At 40.0% G+C, this 17,504-nt stretch overlaps 1 protein-coding gene across 1 annotated transcript in view; it reads right to left on the reverse strand.

Moving 5' to 3' along the window:
• Positions 1-15,903, reverse strand: part of DCP1A (decapping mRNA 1A) — a 56,520-nt gene extending 40,617 nt beyond the window's left edge. Inside the window, exons 1-3 of the mRNA XM_060631309.3 lie at positions 15,684-15,903; positions 13,611-13,651; positions 11,270-11,397 (exon numbers count right to left, since the gene is read on the reverse strand). Coding sequence (XP_060487292.2) covers positions 11,270-11,397; positions 13,611-13,651; positions 15,684-15,878 — 364 coding nt within the window. The 5' untranslated portion in view covers positions 15,879-15,903. The remainder of the gene's footprint in view (positions 1-11,269; positions 11,398-13,610; positions 13,652-15,683) is intronic.
• Between the last annotated feature and the right edge of the window lie 1,601 nt (positions 15,904-17,504).

Consider the following 17,504-nt stretch of genomic DNA (forward strand, 5'->3'; position numbering starts at 1 on the left):
TCCTGCCACACAGTACTTGCTGCTCCCAAGGCAGAAATTCCCCTGGGGGTGGGGGTGGGTCGCTGCAAGTGATTATGGGTATGCCAAATGTTGGACCTGTCCGACCCCTAGTGGTCTATTCACCCCAGTGTCCCACACAGAAATGATCACTTTTATGTATCAGAAGGGACAACAAAGCTTGGGAAGCATGGTCCCTGGCCTCCAAGGAGCTGAGTTCCTGTTTTCTGTGCTCCCAAAAATCCACATTTAGGGCTTTGGGAAACAGTTCAAATAGTAGGTGAGAAAAGAGGGAACTTCTTTTCTCTCCTTTTCCTAACTTCTCTGCTATATATGTATTTTTCTGCCGATTTACTAACAGATCATCCAAACCAGGGTTGTAAGGCAAATGCCCATGATAGTCTAAGAGACACAGGGTGTGGTGGGATCCGTGAGGCTGTGGTGGGATCAGTGAGGCTGTGGGGGGCATGCCCTACCCAGAGTTCCTGACTATCAGTGCTTACAGGGATGCAGGTGCTGTATGGCCATACAGCCACTTTGTCATAAGAAGGAAAGGTAGAAATCCAGGTGTCTGTGTAAAGTGTCATTTTTAAATGGTAGCAAATGCTTATTCCATGCCTTTCTGTTTAAAAAAAAAGATGCCGAGCATCCCTGGAAGTAGTGACTTTGTAAGTAGCTCAGATCTGCCTGGACCCTCCAGGGGACTGAACCTCAGTCTTGAGGTTTATTCTGCCTACTCCAGAGTGGCTTCAAATCTTCTAGTGGTTACTCTGCTTCAAATTTTTTGTTTTTAACTTTTGAGAGAGAGAGAGAGAGAGAGAGGGAGAGAGAGGGAGAGAGAGAGAGAGAGAGAGAGAGAGAGAGAGAGAGAGAGAGAAAGACAGCACGACCAGGGGAGGGGCAGAGAGCAAGGGAGCCACAGAATTCAAAGCAAGCTCCAGGTTCTGAGCTGTCAGCAGAGAGCCCAACGCAGGGCTAGAACTCACGAGCTGTGAGATCATGACCCGACCCGACCTGAAGTCAGACGCCCAACCGACTGAGCCACCCAGGCACCCCTGTTTCAATTTTTACCTCCACAATGAACTTCACTTTGTAAACAAGAGGTGAAAACCTGTATACATACATATAAAGAACACATTTCTGCCACTTAGCTATAAGTAACTGTTGCTTTTCTTTGCGAGTTTTCAGAAGAGAAACTATTAATTATCTAAAAGAGATAAATGGTGCATGCATGGTTACCTTTTAAAATATTTATAATTATGGTAATACCACAATAAAAAACAAAGATAAAATTGCATTTTACCTGACAACTCTACTTTAGGGGGGGAAAAGCCAGTACTTAGTGAGATACACTAAATGAATCTGCTTTGGAAATTCTGAAATGTTCACGGACTTACAAAGTTAACCAGAAGGTACTTGGCCGAGGCCCTACTAGAGACTCCACTGGAACACTACAGGCTCTATTAGAACACCAAACAGTGGCTGCAACAGAGAGAGCAACAGAGACGTTTGAAATGTCTGACCTGACAGCGTCACCAGGTCAGCCTTGGGGTCTCAGTTACACTCTATGTTTTCATGGTGTTTCTACCTCCTCGATCTACTAACGTGGCAACAGCAAGGCTCTTTCCTTATCTTTGTCCAGAAGGCCAGATTAATGCACTTGCCACAGGTCCTTTCTCCTCCACTGATTACGGAATCACACCAACCACAGCACTGCTGCTGCAGATGGTGAATACCGCCTGCCTTTCTTCAGGCTGCTCGAGAAGCACTGTGCTGCATTCAAAGATCACAGGGAATGGACTGTGGAGCTTTTGGAATTGTTTATAAATTCCTCTTTCAGTCTGGAGGTAGAAGTCACATTTTTTGACCTGACAAATTGTAAACTTCTCTTGCAAGGACATTTCCTGCACTGTGCTTGGAGTCTGAAGATCTGTGCAAATGCCAGGAGCCACCTACCATCTCTACTGTTCTGAGTCTTGCCCTTGAACTGAGAAAGGGCAAGCAGAGACAAAAAAAAAAAAAAAAGTACACATTACAGTGTTTCTTCTACTAAAACTTTCCATTTGGCAGCTGTATTTTCAACACTATGGAAATGAATCTCCCTGCCTTTTCTAGTGATCTAATTTTAATTAAAAATGCTCTCTATCAAGAGACTGATGCCCGATATAAAGGAAAAGTTGTAAGTGAAGCGGAAACAAAGAGGTACTTCTCACAGGCTTTTGGAGGTAAGTTCTTAAAAATATTAAATAGCAATAACGTTTTTATTTTCACTTGCTTGTTACAGTGATTTGTTGTCGTTACGCAGGTTACAGGGCAACATACTTTGCTCATTTTTCCAAAAGTGCTTTTGGATTATAGAAAACATTTAAAAAAATGAAAAGTGTCATTCAGTGGGAGATCCATGCCCTGAGGTGTTGGATGCAGGAAACGTGAATAATTGTCCTTGTTTATCTTTCAGTAAAAAAAAAAAAAATGCAAAGTCTAACATACACATAAAGTAAAATAATCTTTTTTTTTTTTTTTTTTTTTTTGGCTAAAACCACCATCATACATTGGTCTAAGGAAGGAATAAAGTTAGGTCTGAGAAGACAAAATCTAGACTGTGTATTTCTTCTAATTAATGGATCAGTGTTGCTGCTAAAAATGACCAGGAAAAAACCCTAAACATGTAAATTCCTCCACAGTCTCTGATGGATCAGATTTTCACTAGTACTAGCCTAATCATTAAAGTTTATAGCTGATATTTCTAATCACAGATTTTAAATCATTAATTTTTACCATTAATTAACAGAGCTGTTTTAGGAGTAATAGTCATAGCACTGGGATTGATATAGTAACATATTTCATTAAGAATCCTGACCCTTTCAGAAAGGTAGAGTTCTAACACAATTTAATGACTTCTTGCTTATAATTTTTCTAAGAAAATGCAACAGAACCTAAGGATTAAAAAAAATAACTAAAATTCTTTAAAAGTACCTTATAGTTTTAATCGAAATGGTATATATAGCACTTGGTAAAGTGCTTGGTAAATGACAGATGTTCATTAAGTATCGCTGTATTAAGGTGTACATCTGAGTTAAATAATCAGCTTGTTTGTTTAAAAACAGAGTAAAAGACAATACCGAAATAGTTTTTGCAAAAGGAAATCACTGAATGCCAGAATTGACTTTATAGAGCTTATTGGGACCACAAACCTTTACTTTAATGTTTTCAATGAACCAGGTTACGATGGAGACTGTCTTGCTGTAACAAAGAGAAAAACCAATTTTGCTTACTTTTACTTTTTTGTTGATTCATATAATACCAAATTTTGGATTAAAAAAAAATTGCTCAGAACCCTGTTTACAGAAAATAGTCTTGGGGCATTCCAAAATTAAATTTCCACGGAAGTGGAAATCAAAGGACTCCTGACACTGGTCTTAGGGAAAGCGTTTTCTAGAAGAAACAGAGTAGTAAGCTAAGTTGCGTGTAGCAGGGGCTTGCCAAATGCTTGCTGAAGGAATAGTGGGTAATAGAATCATGATCTCCTCACTGTAGAAGAGTGGACTGTCGAGATAAGTGTCCTGTGAGAAGATCAGAAATGTACAGATCCTATATCTGCTTTTTCAGAGGCCAGTCTCTAAATGGAGAGTAACTGTCCTCGTACCACTTACTGAATACGACATTCTTCTTAGCATTTTATTTAGATGTGATGGGAAAGATTTTAAACTACTGACCCAACATTTTATTGTTTCTGAGTGTATTCAGATCTCTTTATTCCTGAATAAGTTTTGTTATGCTATGCTTCTTTTAAGAAACCATACAATCTAAGTCTTAAACATATAGGCAGAAAGTTTTTCATAGCGATTTCTTGTTTTTAAAAAAAAGTGTTCCCTACATTTAGTTGCAATATGTAAAAAATATATTGATTATTCCTAATATTGCCCGATCTGTCCCCATCCCCACTCTTTTTGTTGTTGTTGGATCAATCAGGTTATGGGGGAGAGTTTTTGCTGTTGATTTCGTTCTATCCTTCTAGTAAAATTTCTTTGTTCTGCAGTTAATTGCTACTCATCTGTATTTTCCTCCAACTTAACCCAGATTTCTCTTTTTTCTTAACTTCTTGGGCTGGGAGGCCTACATATGGTTATTTTTATAAACTTCTAATATGTATTTGAAAAAAATGCAAATTCTCGAATTGCTGGATGCAGGCAGGGTTCTTTATATGCCCGGTAGATCAAGTTTAACTGTACTGTTTCAGTAACTCACAACCATCTGCTTTATCTGTCAATTACTGAGGTGGCCTGTTAAAATCTCCCCCTATGATTATGGATTTTTAACATTTGATATGTATTTCTGGCATATACTAGGTATACGTATGGGATATGGGATATCCCATATGGGGTGGTTTTATCTTCTAGGTAATTCATTCCTCTTCTCATTATGTGGCAACTTTAGCCCCTAATGTTTTTCACCTGAAGTCTATCAGGTATGATTAGCACAGCTGCAGCAGCTCTGTTCGGTTAACAGTTGCCTGATAGATTGCATTCCATCCCCTTACTTTCAATCTTTCTAGGTTTTGAGTTTTAAGTTTTTTGAAAACAGCCTTACTCACAAATTCTGTATCTTCATCCTGTCCTACAATCTTTTTGAACTGGCAAGTTTAGTTCACTTAACATTTTGTTCTAGTTACTGATTTATTTATGTCATTTTATGTTGGGCTATTTCCCGTGGTGTTCATTCACTTTTTCCCCATCCTGGTTTGCACTGGTTTAAAAGACATCCTGTTTGTTTTGCAGTGGTTACCCTGAATCATTTGAACACAAACAGCTTGATTTAAGTCTATGGTTAATCAATTTATCTAATCTTACTTGAGTCGTGGGATGCTTTAGGTTTGAAGAGCTTTTACCTTAAGCTATTAGTGTCTAGTATTTTTGCTTCACCTTTTTAAAAAATATTTATTTATTTTGAGAGAGAGAGAGAGAGAGAGAGAGAGAGAGAAAACATGCAAGCAGGGTAGGGGCAGAATGAGACAGAGGAGAGAATCCCAAGTAGGCTTCCTGCTGTCTGCACAGAGCCCAAGGTGGGCTTGATCTCATGACTGCAAGATCATGACCTGAGCCAAAAATGAAGAGTCGGGTGATTAACCAACTGAGCCTCCCCAGCATCCTGCTTCACCTGTTTAGCACCTCTGCTCACATCAGTCATTTCACTGTTTTATACAGTCCATGCTTACTTTGACTCACCTCCTTTTCTTTGCTCATTATAGTTTGTAAACTTCATTTCTTACTTCTGTACTCAATTTTATTTCTGAACCAAATTAAATACAATTCAGAATTCAGTTGCACTAGGAGCATTTCAAACGCTCAACAGCCATGTGCGGCTAGTGGCTACTGTACCAGGCAGCACTGCTTTAGAAGCACCTTCAGAAAGGGACTGCTGGAGGCAAAAGTTCCGTTTTTGTTGAAAAATGTCTTTATTTTGTTCTCCTGAACTACTGAAGTGTGGGCTGTTTTTTCCTCAGTACTCTGAAAACATTATTCCTTTGTCTTCCGAACTCAGGAGCTGCAACTAAATATGCTGTCAGTCTAATTGGTGCTCTTTGTAAGTAATTAGTCTCAAGTAGCCTTTGGTTGCTTCTTTTTGTGTATTTCTACTTACTATGCTTGGTGCCTTATTTTACTGCCTGAATCTGAGGTTCATGTCTTTCAAGGATTCTAGAAAATTCTTAGTTGTAATCTCTTCAGATACTGTCTCTCTTAAACCTATTTTATATTCTGAAATTCTTCTCTGTTACATGCTAGACTTCCCAAGCCTATGCTCTTTGTCCCATTTTCCATTTCTTTTCATTTTTTGGATGAATTCTGGAGAATTCCCTCAGATGTCCTTTTCTATTCTTCAATTCTCTTTTCTGTTGTTACAAATTAACTGCTGAGTCCAGGCAGAGTTTATTTCAATAATTAAAATTTTAAGTTCTAGGAATTCGACTTGGTTATTTTTCAAAGCTACCTGTCACTTTATTTTATACATGTGACATTTACATCCATTAACGTCTCTGATCATTTCATTAACTAAAGTTCCTGGGAAGGTTTGGCTAATCCTGTTTGTTGTGTTCTACCTTTCACTGATTGTGAATTATCTCCCTGTAGATAATTCACACTCCTTGTGAATTATCTCCTTGTAGATAATTACTCCTTGTTAGTAATTTTAGACCATGAGGCTTATCAATGAGGTCCCCGGGCAATCTGGTTGTCCCTCTAGAAGAATTTTGCATTTGCTTTTACCAGGTGTCCTAGGGTACTCACCAGCTGAGGATCAATTTTTATGTTAGTTTTTGGCCTGGGTAAGAAATTATACCAAATGAATGGTATAACCTGAACCCCAAATCCTGTATGAGAGAAGGCTCATGGCCACAATTTTCAGGGGGAGACATTTTCCCTCTAACCACAGCCCATACTGAGATAGATAAACTTGCCTTGTCCTCCTCTTTGGTTGGTGGGCTATCTTTCTGATTCATTAATATGTAGCGCATTAGGGGACCTAGCTGTATGTATATAAAGGTGTCTCAGCTCCACCTCTCCACCTGTAAGAGTTCATGGCCTTGTCTCCTGGCCCTGTGTCACCGTAATGGGGTCCTTACTGAAGGAGAGCTCCATACATAAGAAGCTCTAACAGCTGGCAGCCAGTGTCAGTTTATAAGCTCCTCACTTCAGCCCTCAGCTCTCACTCTGATGCTGGCCACTGAAATGTCCCCTATTCTCTTTTTGCCTAAGCTATGCATTTAATATTTTATACAGCAGTTCTAAATGTTTGTAGGAGGAAGGTTTTCTGTCATGATACTGCTGGACAGGAGTTGAAGGAGATTTACTTTGATGTGCCTCTGCCATGGAACTCCTGGAAGTTCAGAGTCTCCAAAGAATGGTTTTATAATACAGTTGGTAACATGGATTCTCTTTACAAATGAGAACAGAAGATCAGCAGATCAGTAGTAACGCATATTTACACAGCAAAAAAACTATGTTTCTTCAACCAATCAAAAAAAAAAATTAAAACTATCATCAATGTTTTGGGGGCATCTGGGTGGCTCAGTCGGTTAAGCGTCTGACTTCGGTTCAGGTCATGATCTCACACTTTGTGAGTTCAAGCCCTGCGTTGGGCTCTGTGCTGACAGCTCAGAGCCTGGAGCCTGCTTTGGATTCTGTGTCTCCCTCTCTTTGTCCCTCCCCTGCTCACGCTCTGTCATTCTCTTTCTCAAAAATATATAAACATTAAAAAAAACTAAAAAAAAAAAAACTATCATTAGTGTTTTTTAGGAAGAGGTGTCCACAAATAAAACACCTACCTCAATCCCAAGTTTTAGACAGGAGGGTGCTTTGCGTTCCAGTATACTGATCAAAATGAACACTGTGACCCACTGACCAGAACTGCTTCTGTTGAGAGCTTTAAAAAATTTGTACGTTCTAATATTTCTCATTTTTAACATGTATAGATTTTCAACTTATCATACCTCAGGCTGTCTGGTAATGGTCCCTATAACATCCGAAAATAATATCTGTAAAGACAAACAGAGTCTCCAGCTTGTCCTGGTGCTGGTTAAAGGGATGTGAAGAAGGACACTACGGGCCTGCGTTATAAGAGAACCTGGATAATATTAAAATCCCTACAACTCTTCCACTTTTTAAAAAGATCACTTGGCTTGGGTCCAAGATGGAGACACAGTCTATAATATTTTATATTTATAAGTGCCTGACAAAATACCTTCATGTATATGATGCTCTTTTAAGATAAGCAGGCCAGATCAGTGGTTTACATGATTTATTCAAGGTTACAGCCCGAAAATGGCAAAGCCTAGAATAGAATTCTTTTCCGAAAATTAAATTTCATGCCAAAAGAGTGTTACCATGGCAAAGCCACCCTCAGGGATATCTTCTGCAGCCTTTGTATCTAGGAATCACTTATATAAATTTTAAAAAAGAATGACTAGGGGCGCCTGGGTGGCTCAGTCGGTTAAGCGGCCGACTTCGGCTCAGGTCATGATCTCACGGTCCGTGAGTTCGAGCCCCGCGTCGGGCTCTGTGCTGACAGCTCAGAGCCTGGAGCCTGTTTCAGATTCTGTGTCTCCCTTTCTCTCTGACCCTCCCCTGCTCATGCTCTGTCTCTCTCTGTCTCAAAAATAAATAAACGTTAAAAAAATAAAAAAAAAAAAAAAAGAATGACTAAATGAGAGGCATAAAAATCGAATCTAAATTCAGATATGGCACAACAAAAGGGTGTGTTTGGAGCATGGGTTCATGCTTTACATCTCTTCTGTCCATTATGGTAGCCGCTAGCCACATATGATTACTTACATGCAAATTGGTTAAATTAAATAAACTAAAAAGGAAAAGAAAATGTCTTGGTAGCACCAGCCACACTTTGAATGCTCAATAGTAGTCACAGGTAGCTGGTGGCTGCTCTATGGGATAGGGCCAATACAGAGCATTTCCATTATTCCCATTATTAGAGTTCTAGTTGACAGCCTTGCTCTAGAACATGGATTGATGAAGTTAAGTAATTTTATTGTTGCAGCCATCCAGAAAGAACACGGGCTTTGATGATCTGAATTCTGCCTATGTCACTTACAAACTTGCGACTCTTGAGCAAGTTTCTTAACTTCTCTGAGACTCTTGTGTCCTCACTATAAGTCAGAAATAAGGTGTTAGGAACGACACCTTTGCTTAATCAATTATAGAATCTGCAGTCTTCCCAACCCTCGCCACAGCCTCACAGGGGTCTCATGACTGCCAAAAGGCCCTTTGATGAGTATAGAATATACTACTTCCAGAATATTCAACAGAATCACCAACCTAAGCCCTTGGCTAGTGTAGGCATTTTCTCTGCAAGATTTTGCCTTTTCCTTGTGGGGGTGGGGGTGGGGTGTTGTATAAATCAAGACTAAAAAATAAAATAAAACAAAACAATTTATTTAGAACTGGGAAAAATGAGAGCTCAGTTTTCTAGTAACTCCAAAAACTGACATGAGTGAAAGAAGCTGGATCTGAAGGTATAACGAGTGAAACGGGTCAGTGTTTTAGTGATTATTTCCCACAAGACAATGCCAGAAGAGCAGCCACAGAATCAGGTATAATTACCTGTATACACAATCAGACACTAATTAACTTTTTGTTTAAAGAACAAATCCCTTAACAACTCAATAGCTTGCAGCCTTGACAAGACTATTTTCCACATTTGAGACTAGGTAGACAAAACATAGACCCAAGAGAGGCCATCACACTCCCAGAATCACTTCACCCTGCCTTGTCACTTCTCCCTGATACAGCCGTTCCTTTAAATACCTTCCCCGAGCTCCTCTTGTAGACTGTTTCTAATACACCCACAGTGTTGTACTTGACCTTTTCAGGCCTTTGTCTAGTCTGAAAACAAGCTGATGTGCTCTTGCATTTCTAATTAGCAATACCAGAAACCATACAGCCCTTAGAAAATAATTCAGTGCCTCAACTAACTGGGGAGTTGGACAACTTTGGTTAAGTGAGTTTTCTGTTCAACTAAGGAAACCTTTGTTTCAACTTCTTGTTGAAAATCTTTCTAGAATAAAATGCATTAGTGTACCTTTCTGCTTGAGAATATTCTAATTAACGTAATAAACACTCCTGATGATTTAAATTCTTACCATCACAACAAATTAATCTAGGATACTATAGTGGGGTTAAAGTTACAGCACATGGTAACATGGTTATGGTGACGTCAGGTTGTACTCCAGGTATCTGCTAGATGTGCACAAAAAAAGTCTGATCTACCTTTCCAGATAACCGAGGCTCTGATTAGTGAAATTCTGGTTAATCGTGATTTAATTCTATTTGTGCTATGTTGCACTTTCAACTCCACAGGAACCTTTGCTTGTGAAAGAAATACTATGATTCACATTAGGCTTATGCTAAATAGTTATGAAATCCATGGGTCTCTGATAATTTTCCAGACTACTTTCAAACTTTTGTTAGAAGCAATAGCTAGATTAAGTTTCCAGGTAGTAAGGAGCAGAATTAAGCCAATTTCCCTTAAAAAAAAAACAACAACTGGATCTGTGTTTCGCTGCAGAATCTCCCTTTAATAGAAAGTTCAGCACAAAGAAAGCTGCCATCTGAAGTAATTCTGCTGTTAACATTAGTTCCAGCATGTCCCCAGAAATTAAATCTCAGAGAGGAACTTTCTGGACAAATAGTTCACTGAAAAATCAAGAGACTCTATTTCACTCAGATACATAAAGTGAGCTGTGGAGAAGAGTTTGGGGCTTCTGTCTCTGAAACAACATCCTTTCTCACTCAGGGAATTAAAAGCTGCCTAATTTCCAGAGCTACTTCTATTTTACACTGAAGACATTCCTTCAATACTAGTTACCTCCCAGTCAAGTGAAATCCAAAGAGTAACTTGTCCTTTTTAAGTGAGAAGTAACATCTCTCTGGCAATCTCCTTGGATGATAGTGACAGTCGCTCTGCTACCACAACCAGGTCTGATCTGCCTACACTCAGTGCCAAACAAACTGCCTTTCTTCTGCCCTCAAACACTCATATCTTCAACACCCATACTGAAATACAGGAATTGAGGTTACTTTTTAGTATCTTACTTCTTGAAAGAGCTTTGTGGACTGTATGCAACCATTCTGAGGAGTCTGTAAAATGCCTGAAAGGTCTCTAGAAGTCGCTCTACAACTGAGTAGCTGCCACTTGCATCTGAGTCACAGCTGACTTAACTGCTTTCCTGCCGTACGTAGGTTACTGTATCATTAACAGTGAGTACAACAGCTTGTGGCCCAGAATTTGGACCCAGCAGACACTCAATAAACAGACTGAAAAATAGCACTCCCAGGGCAAAAGATAGTACTTGCTTCAGGGATAGAAATATCAGTATCAGTCCCCACCCTGTATCTCTCAAACTAAGTTCTATTTCTGTTGTTCAGGGGCATGGACAGCCAATAATTGAATGTCACAACCAAAACAAAGGGTGAAACTTACTTTCATAAAACAAACAATAGGAATATAATGTAATGCTATTATATGGAATAGTTTATTTAACTAAAACAATATAAATGTTACTGTATACAAAAGTGTATACTGTTTCAATTTTAGAAGCTCAATTTAAAAGGCTTGATCTTACTAAGAGACTCATTTATAACCATAAGAGCATAGATTATGTTTTTTATTATTAACTTGCAAATCCAAAAATAGTGTGATAGAAACTAAAGTCACTCAATTTTAATTGTAAACATATGAACCATAATAAGACAGATATACTTACAGCTTGCATTTCTATACAGAAGAAATGGTTCATGGAGCTGAAATTCCAAATCTTTATTCACTGGTTCAACCAGATTGTGCATATTCAGTCGATTCACAATGGTAAAACCATGGTAAGGTGAGGCTGACCTTAGATTTGACAAAAAACAAAACAAAACAAAACAAAACAACAAAAAAAAACCAAACAACCCTGTAGTCACTGTTTAATTCACAGAAATGTTATCTACTTCTTTATTTCCATTTCAAAGAATAACTACATTATTGCATTACACAATATTGTTAGCACTTAAAATTGTAAACAAAAAATTTAAGACAGATCATATCCCTCCTCTTCTCAGAAGTTTCCAAGGGCTTAGTCCCTCAGACTGAAGGCCGGTGGCCTTGCTAAGACCACCAGGGCCTTGGCTGGTATGTGTCCTCCTCGCCTTCCTCTCCTCTGCCTCTTGTTCTCTTGCTCCAGCCACACCGAGCTCTTCACTTTCCCTACAGGAGAGCACTTCTACCTAAAGACCCTTGCCTGGAACACTCGTCCCGAATCTAGTTATCTCACCCCCTGCAAGCTTCTCCTCAAATATCACTTTCTCAGTGACACTTACCTAAGAACTACTCTTTCTCAGGTTCCCAGCCTGCTCTCAAGTTCAATACCTCCAGCCCACCTCTTTTTTCCCATACCACTTATTATTTTTTATATTTACTGTCTTTCTCCACTAGAATGTAAACTCCACACAAATAGGGTTCTTGTCTTGTTTTTTTGCAGTTGTATCCCAAGATAGATAGCCAGTAGATGTTGAATAAACATTTGCTCAACAAAAATATCACTTATTTTAAATACGGTACAGACTTGGTTTTATTATAGAGTATAGTATTTAGTATTTAGTATTTAGTATAGTATATAGTATTTAGTATAGTCTACTTTAGGTAGACTTGTCAACCATAACAATCATGATTGTTTCTTACACCAAACAGGTCTTTCCACAGTTCTCCTGAGTTAGACAGAAAATGCCTCGAATCCTATAATAACAAATGTCCTTGGTTCTCCTATCAGGGTGAGTCAGTACATGACCCTTTAGACACTCCTCACATGTATACAACATTTCACAGTTTCTCATTCATTTCTCTGTGTACATGGGAGAGATTTTAGAATACTACTCTACAGATTAGGAAATAAACTCAGAATGATTAAGGCTTTTGTCCAAAGTCACACAAATAATGTGACTAGAATTCAGCTTTAGGTTTTCTGACCCCAAATCCAGGCTTCTTCTAGACTAAGGTCTCTGCAAAGTGATATTCTGACACTGTGGCATACCTTAATCCAAGGCACATAAAATATTCTCACATTTCCCAAATAGTTTCATTGGTTTCCTTTTGTTAGGATCAACACTGTAAGCCTCTATGAATATTATTAAACCAAATCATTTATTATACTAAACTTCATATTTTCTACAAACAGTGGATCTGTACTATTCTGTAACAGTAAGGCCAGGAAAGTACTTTCCAAATATCATAGATACTGAGGCTCTAACTACAAATGAGTTTCTAGAGATTTACATAGGTAATAAAGAATAATGAAGTAGGTGAAGGATAAAGGCCTTTTTTTTTTTTTTTTTTTTTTTTTTTTTTTTTTTTTTAAAGGAGAAAGATGAAGGGCAGGGAACAAAGTGGCAAAGAATAAAGAGCTGCTATAGTTAATATGTAATATCAAAGCACTTACATACAAAGGAAAAAAAAAAAGATCAGTGTATTTGGACAAGATCTCAAAGCCATACACCAGAATTTAGAGAATATTTGACAAATTCTTGTTAATTACCATCAATGGAGAAAGGCAATCCTTAAAAGATAACTCCTAATACAAAAAGGTGGGGAGGACCAGATGTCAGTAATAATTCCTGCTGAATCCCTCTGCTTTAGAAACCATGGGAAGGAACCTGCCCCAGTCAGAACAAGACCTAAGGGAGATCCAGAAAAATAAGGACTCATGACTATCCTTTCCTGTCAGTTACAGTTAGGACACAAAAGTTGCCTAATAAAACAAAAGCTGTAGTTTGTAAACCAATCCTATTTTACATAATGACCTCTCAGAAAAGTTGAAAATATAAAATGTGCAATTGAGTAATCCAGGCTTTCTAAATGACTCTCAAGCTAAAATTACACATTACTAGCTCTGAATCATAGGAAGGCTCAAAGAAGGGACATAACTTGGTTAGAATCTCACAGCTACAAATGGATGAATAGGGACAAGCAGGAAGGTTCCAAAGACAAATGTACAACAACGCTGAACTTTATAGGACACTATTCACCATTAGATTAAAAATAGACATGTATCATTTTTTTAAAAAGCTTACCTTCGATATACAAATAAGGTCCCTTCTATATCAGTCTTCTCCTATAATAGACAATGAGTCAATTAGTTTTTTCCCCCATACTTCAACCCCAAATGGTCCTAATGGAGAAGAAATAAGTCATGTTTAAAATGAGCTTATTTATTTTAAAATTACTCACTTTGGAACAGGTCAAGTAACTCTTTTACTCCACAAACTACTGTTACCAGTTTCTTTCTTATCCTTTCTATGCTATTAATGCATACTAATGTATACACAATGTTCAATACAGCAACATGTCTATTATCTGCAACATTTTTCTTTTTAAAATTAAAAAAAAATTTTTAATGTTTATTTATTTTTGAGAGAGAGAGAGAGAGCGAGCAAGCAAATGGGGGAGAAGCAGAGAGAGAGGGAGACACAGAATCAGAAGCAGGCTCCAGGCTCTGAGCTGTCAGCACAGAGCCTGACTCGGGGCTCAAACTCATAGACCATGAGATCATGACCTGAACTGAAGCCACTGGACGCTTAACAGGTGCCCCAAAACATTGATGATAGTTTTAATTTTATCTTTGGTTCATTGAAGCAACATAGTTTGTGAGAAGTTACAACTCATTGTAAAATAACAAAGAAAAAGTTTTGCTTATGTTCTATGTGCCATTATCCAAATGAATGAATAACGGCAGCTTATTTTTCAATTCAGATTATGGCTTGCATTTCATATGTAAAGCAGGACTCCACAATTAAAATTCCACAACACTGAAAATCCGTGAAAAACTAGAAATAAAAGCTTGTTAGTCATAAGTTCCTGCCCCCAAGTCTTCACCATTTGTCTGCAATTCACAGCTCACAAATTTATATGCAGACCAAATAAAGTAAAATGATTCAGAACAATTCAAACTAAGGCAATGTCTAAAACAGCTACACTTAAAAAAAAATTCTGTAATTTTGTTCTTTTTGACTTTCCATATCTCCTTCTCTTCCAGGAGGTAAAGGAAAGAAGATAAAGTAAAGCAAGAGGATTCTGAACACTTTCTTCATCTGAATTAAGTGTTTATAAATGTCAAATCATTCTTACAAAATTATTGATTAAATATAACCTATGTTTCTGTTTTATACCTTAAAGAATATATTACGATAATATTTCAGAGCTTTGTTAGTATAAGCATTTCATTTCTTACTGAAATGTGAACATTAGTCATTTATGAACTCAATCCAACAAATATTTACAGATTATTTGACAAATGTAAAGCCTAAAGCTGAATGAGCAAATTACTGAGGGTCAATTACTAGAAAACTGGAAATTATATTACTTTTAAACAGGGGTTCACAAGTCAGAGAACAGATTGAATGTAACTTTTCAGACCCCCTCCCGTGCAAAAAAAGCCAAAAAGTACTTAGTCTGAAGGGAGCATTCAGAGGTGACATCACCAGCAGCACAGCTGGAACAAAACACATTTACAGGGTCTCTTTTCCAAAGGTTTCAAGGGAATCCAATTAACATGGAAGCCCTTTTCCTAAGTGCCTTGAAATCTTTTCCAAAACTCTGGAAACAGAGTGCAGTTAGATAAAAGCCGGATTCATCCCCACCACCTCCCTTCCAAGAATTGAAACTAATTGGATTTCAAGCTTTAAATCCAAATGACCTCTATGAAGGGGGCTCTTATTTACGTGCTTGTTGGGGGAGAGCACGGGTGTTTATAGATTATGTATATGTACTTTACCTAATAACCCTCACAGCTTCAAACGCAATCTTTCAGGTATCTTTCTGACCCCACCGTTCTCATTCTCCAACACATCTGCAAAGAAGGCAGATCGCCCATGTCCCCGGACCCGACCCCATGGGACTGATCCTCCTGCAATCCTCCCCTCTATCGGCTTTTCCCTCGGGACGTCTTGGGCCTACTTCTCTCGCTCCTCTCTCCCAATCCTCGAAGCCCCTGACACCTTTCAGGGACCGGCCTGTCTCTTCTCCAGTCCCTGGCCTCTCCTCTGCCGCCCTGGCCTCCGGAATCGTCCCCAACCCAGGACAGTCCGCGCGGTCCCTTTAAGAGGCGGTGGCCGGGCGGGCGACCTCAGCGGCCTGGCCGCACTCACCCACTGGTTGGCCTTGGGGCAGAAGGTGTACAGAGCGACCTGGCCCGTGAGGTCTGCGATGCTGGTGATGTAGGGGTCGTGCTGCTTCAGGGCCGCAAGGCTCATCTCCTGCCCAGCTCGGCTCAGAGACTCCATCTTGAATTCCGGAGCCGAGCCCCTCCAGCGGGGGCGGAGTCGCGGGCAGGATGGTGCCATCCAGGCAAGGTTCCCCCAGCTGCGTCAGCACCCTCAGCTTCCGCCTCTCCTCCGGGCCTCGCGGCGGGGCGGTACAACAGCTATTATGCTCCGCTGCGTCCACGGCCCGGGCGCCGGGTTCCGGGACCGTCGGGCTCCTAGGGTCCGGCGTGGCTTTGGCGGCCGAGCTTGCCGGCGGGGGCGCAGGCGTATCCTGTACTCGGGTTAAAATGTCCTGTCGGCGGGATCGAGGCTGCGCTCGAGCTTTCTTCGGGCTCCTGCCGGACGAGGCAGCAGGCCGACGCGGGGGCAGCCTGCGCTTGAGGAGGCGCAGGCCGGGCCGCGGAACGAAAAGCCGGCTGTGCCTGTGCGGCACTCCACAGGTCGTGGGGGGAAAGCACCGAGAAGCTGGGAGCAGGGAGGGCGGTACCCTGAAAGTCGCCCCAGGTCTCGGATCTCACTGGATCACTATCGCCAGCAATTTGGTGTTTTTCTGTAGGAAAATTTTGAGAAAAGCCAAACTAAGCCTCCTGTAACTACACAGGAATGTCTTGTGCAGTTCACTTTTGCTCATTTTCCTCGTCTTGGTCTCATGTAACTCCTTCCATCCGGTCTTGGGAGGAGAGCACGAAGGCCTGGGTTTGTCCTATATCGATTAAAGCTTTAAAAAGATAAAGATAATACATTATTTTAGCAAATATCTGTTGGGCATTTTAACACATTTTGAAGAGCCAGGTACTAGCTAAAGAGTAAAACATAACGGAGAGTATACGGAGCTCTGTTCACACCACTCAACTTGTTTAAAAAAATTTTTTTTCTTACATTGAACAGATACCCCAATGGAATTGAATTTTTGAAAGGAAAAAAAACCCAAAAAAACAAAAAAACCCCGGGGTGCATGGGTGGCTCAGTTAAGCCTCGACTCTTGATTTCAGCTCAGGTCATGATCTCATGTTTCCTGAAACGGCGGTGGGGCCCTGGGCTGACAGCATGGAGCCTGCTTGGGACTCACGCTCGCTCTCTCTCTCTCTCTCTCTCTCCCTCCCTCCTCTCTCTCTCTTCCCCCCTTACCCCACTCACACTCGTACTCAAAATAAATAAACTTAAAAATAAAAAGCCCTGTAATATTTGTATTGTTTATGATTTTACATTTGTGAATGGGAAGAGACTTCATGTCTTACATTCTTTGCAGTATCACGTGAGAAGCGTGTACAAAGGCAGACAGGAAGCGTGTCAGTCATTCACTGTTCCTTAAGCAAGTATCTGGAACTTTTAGGTGTGAGCTGGTGTCACAGGAGGGTCAGAGAGAGGCTGGTCTTTGTCTCACGGAGTCGAATGAATCTCGTGGAAACAGCGAAGCGATAGCTTGAGGGGAAGTATAACGCTCTAAAGAGTTAGATGTGTCCCGGCTGGGTAGCTGCTGAAGAATTTTGTTCCTGACTTCTTATTGGGACATTATCAGAAAGTTTGTGAGACTGCATGCATGGCACCTAGCCCAGGTAGGTCTGGAATACCTTCATCCTTTTTTTTTTTTTTTTTTTTTCTTCCAAACCTGGCCTTTTCTTCAGCCTCCCACTTGTAGCTGCAGTCTGCCTCCCTGAAGGTCCTTTATCTCTCTCTGCCTAATGTTAACCCTTTCCCTTTTCA

This window comes from Panthera onca, chromosome A2 (assembly GCF_046562875.1).
Source record: "Panthera onca isolate mPanOnc1 chromosome A2, mPanOnc1 haplotype 2, whole genome shotgun sequence".
Lineage (NCBI taxonomy): Eukaryota > Metazoa > Chordata > Mammalia > Carnivora > Felidae > Panthera > Panthera onca.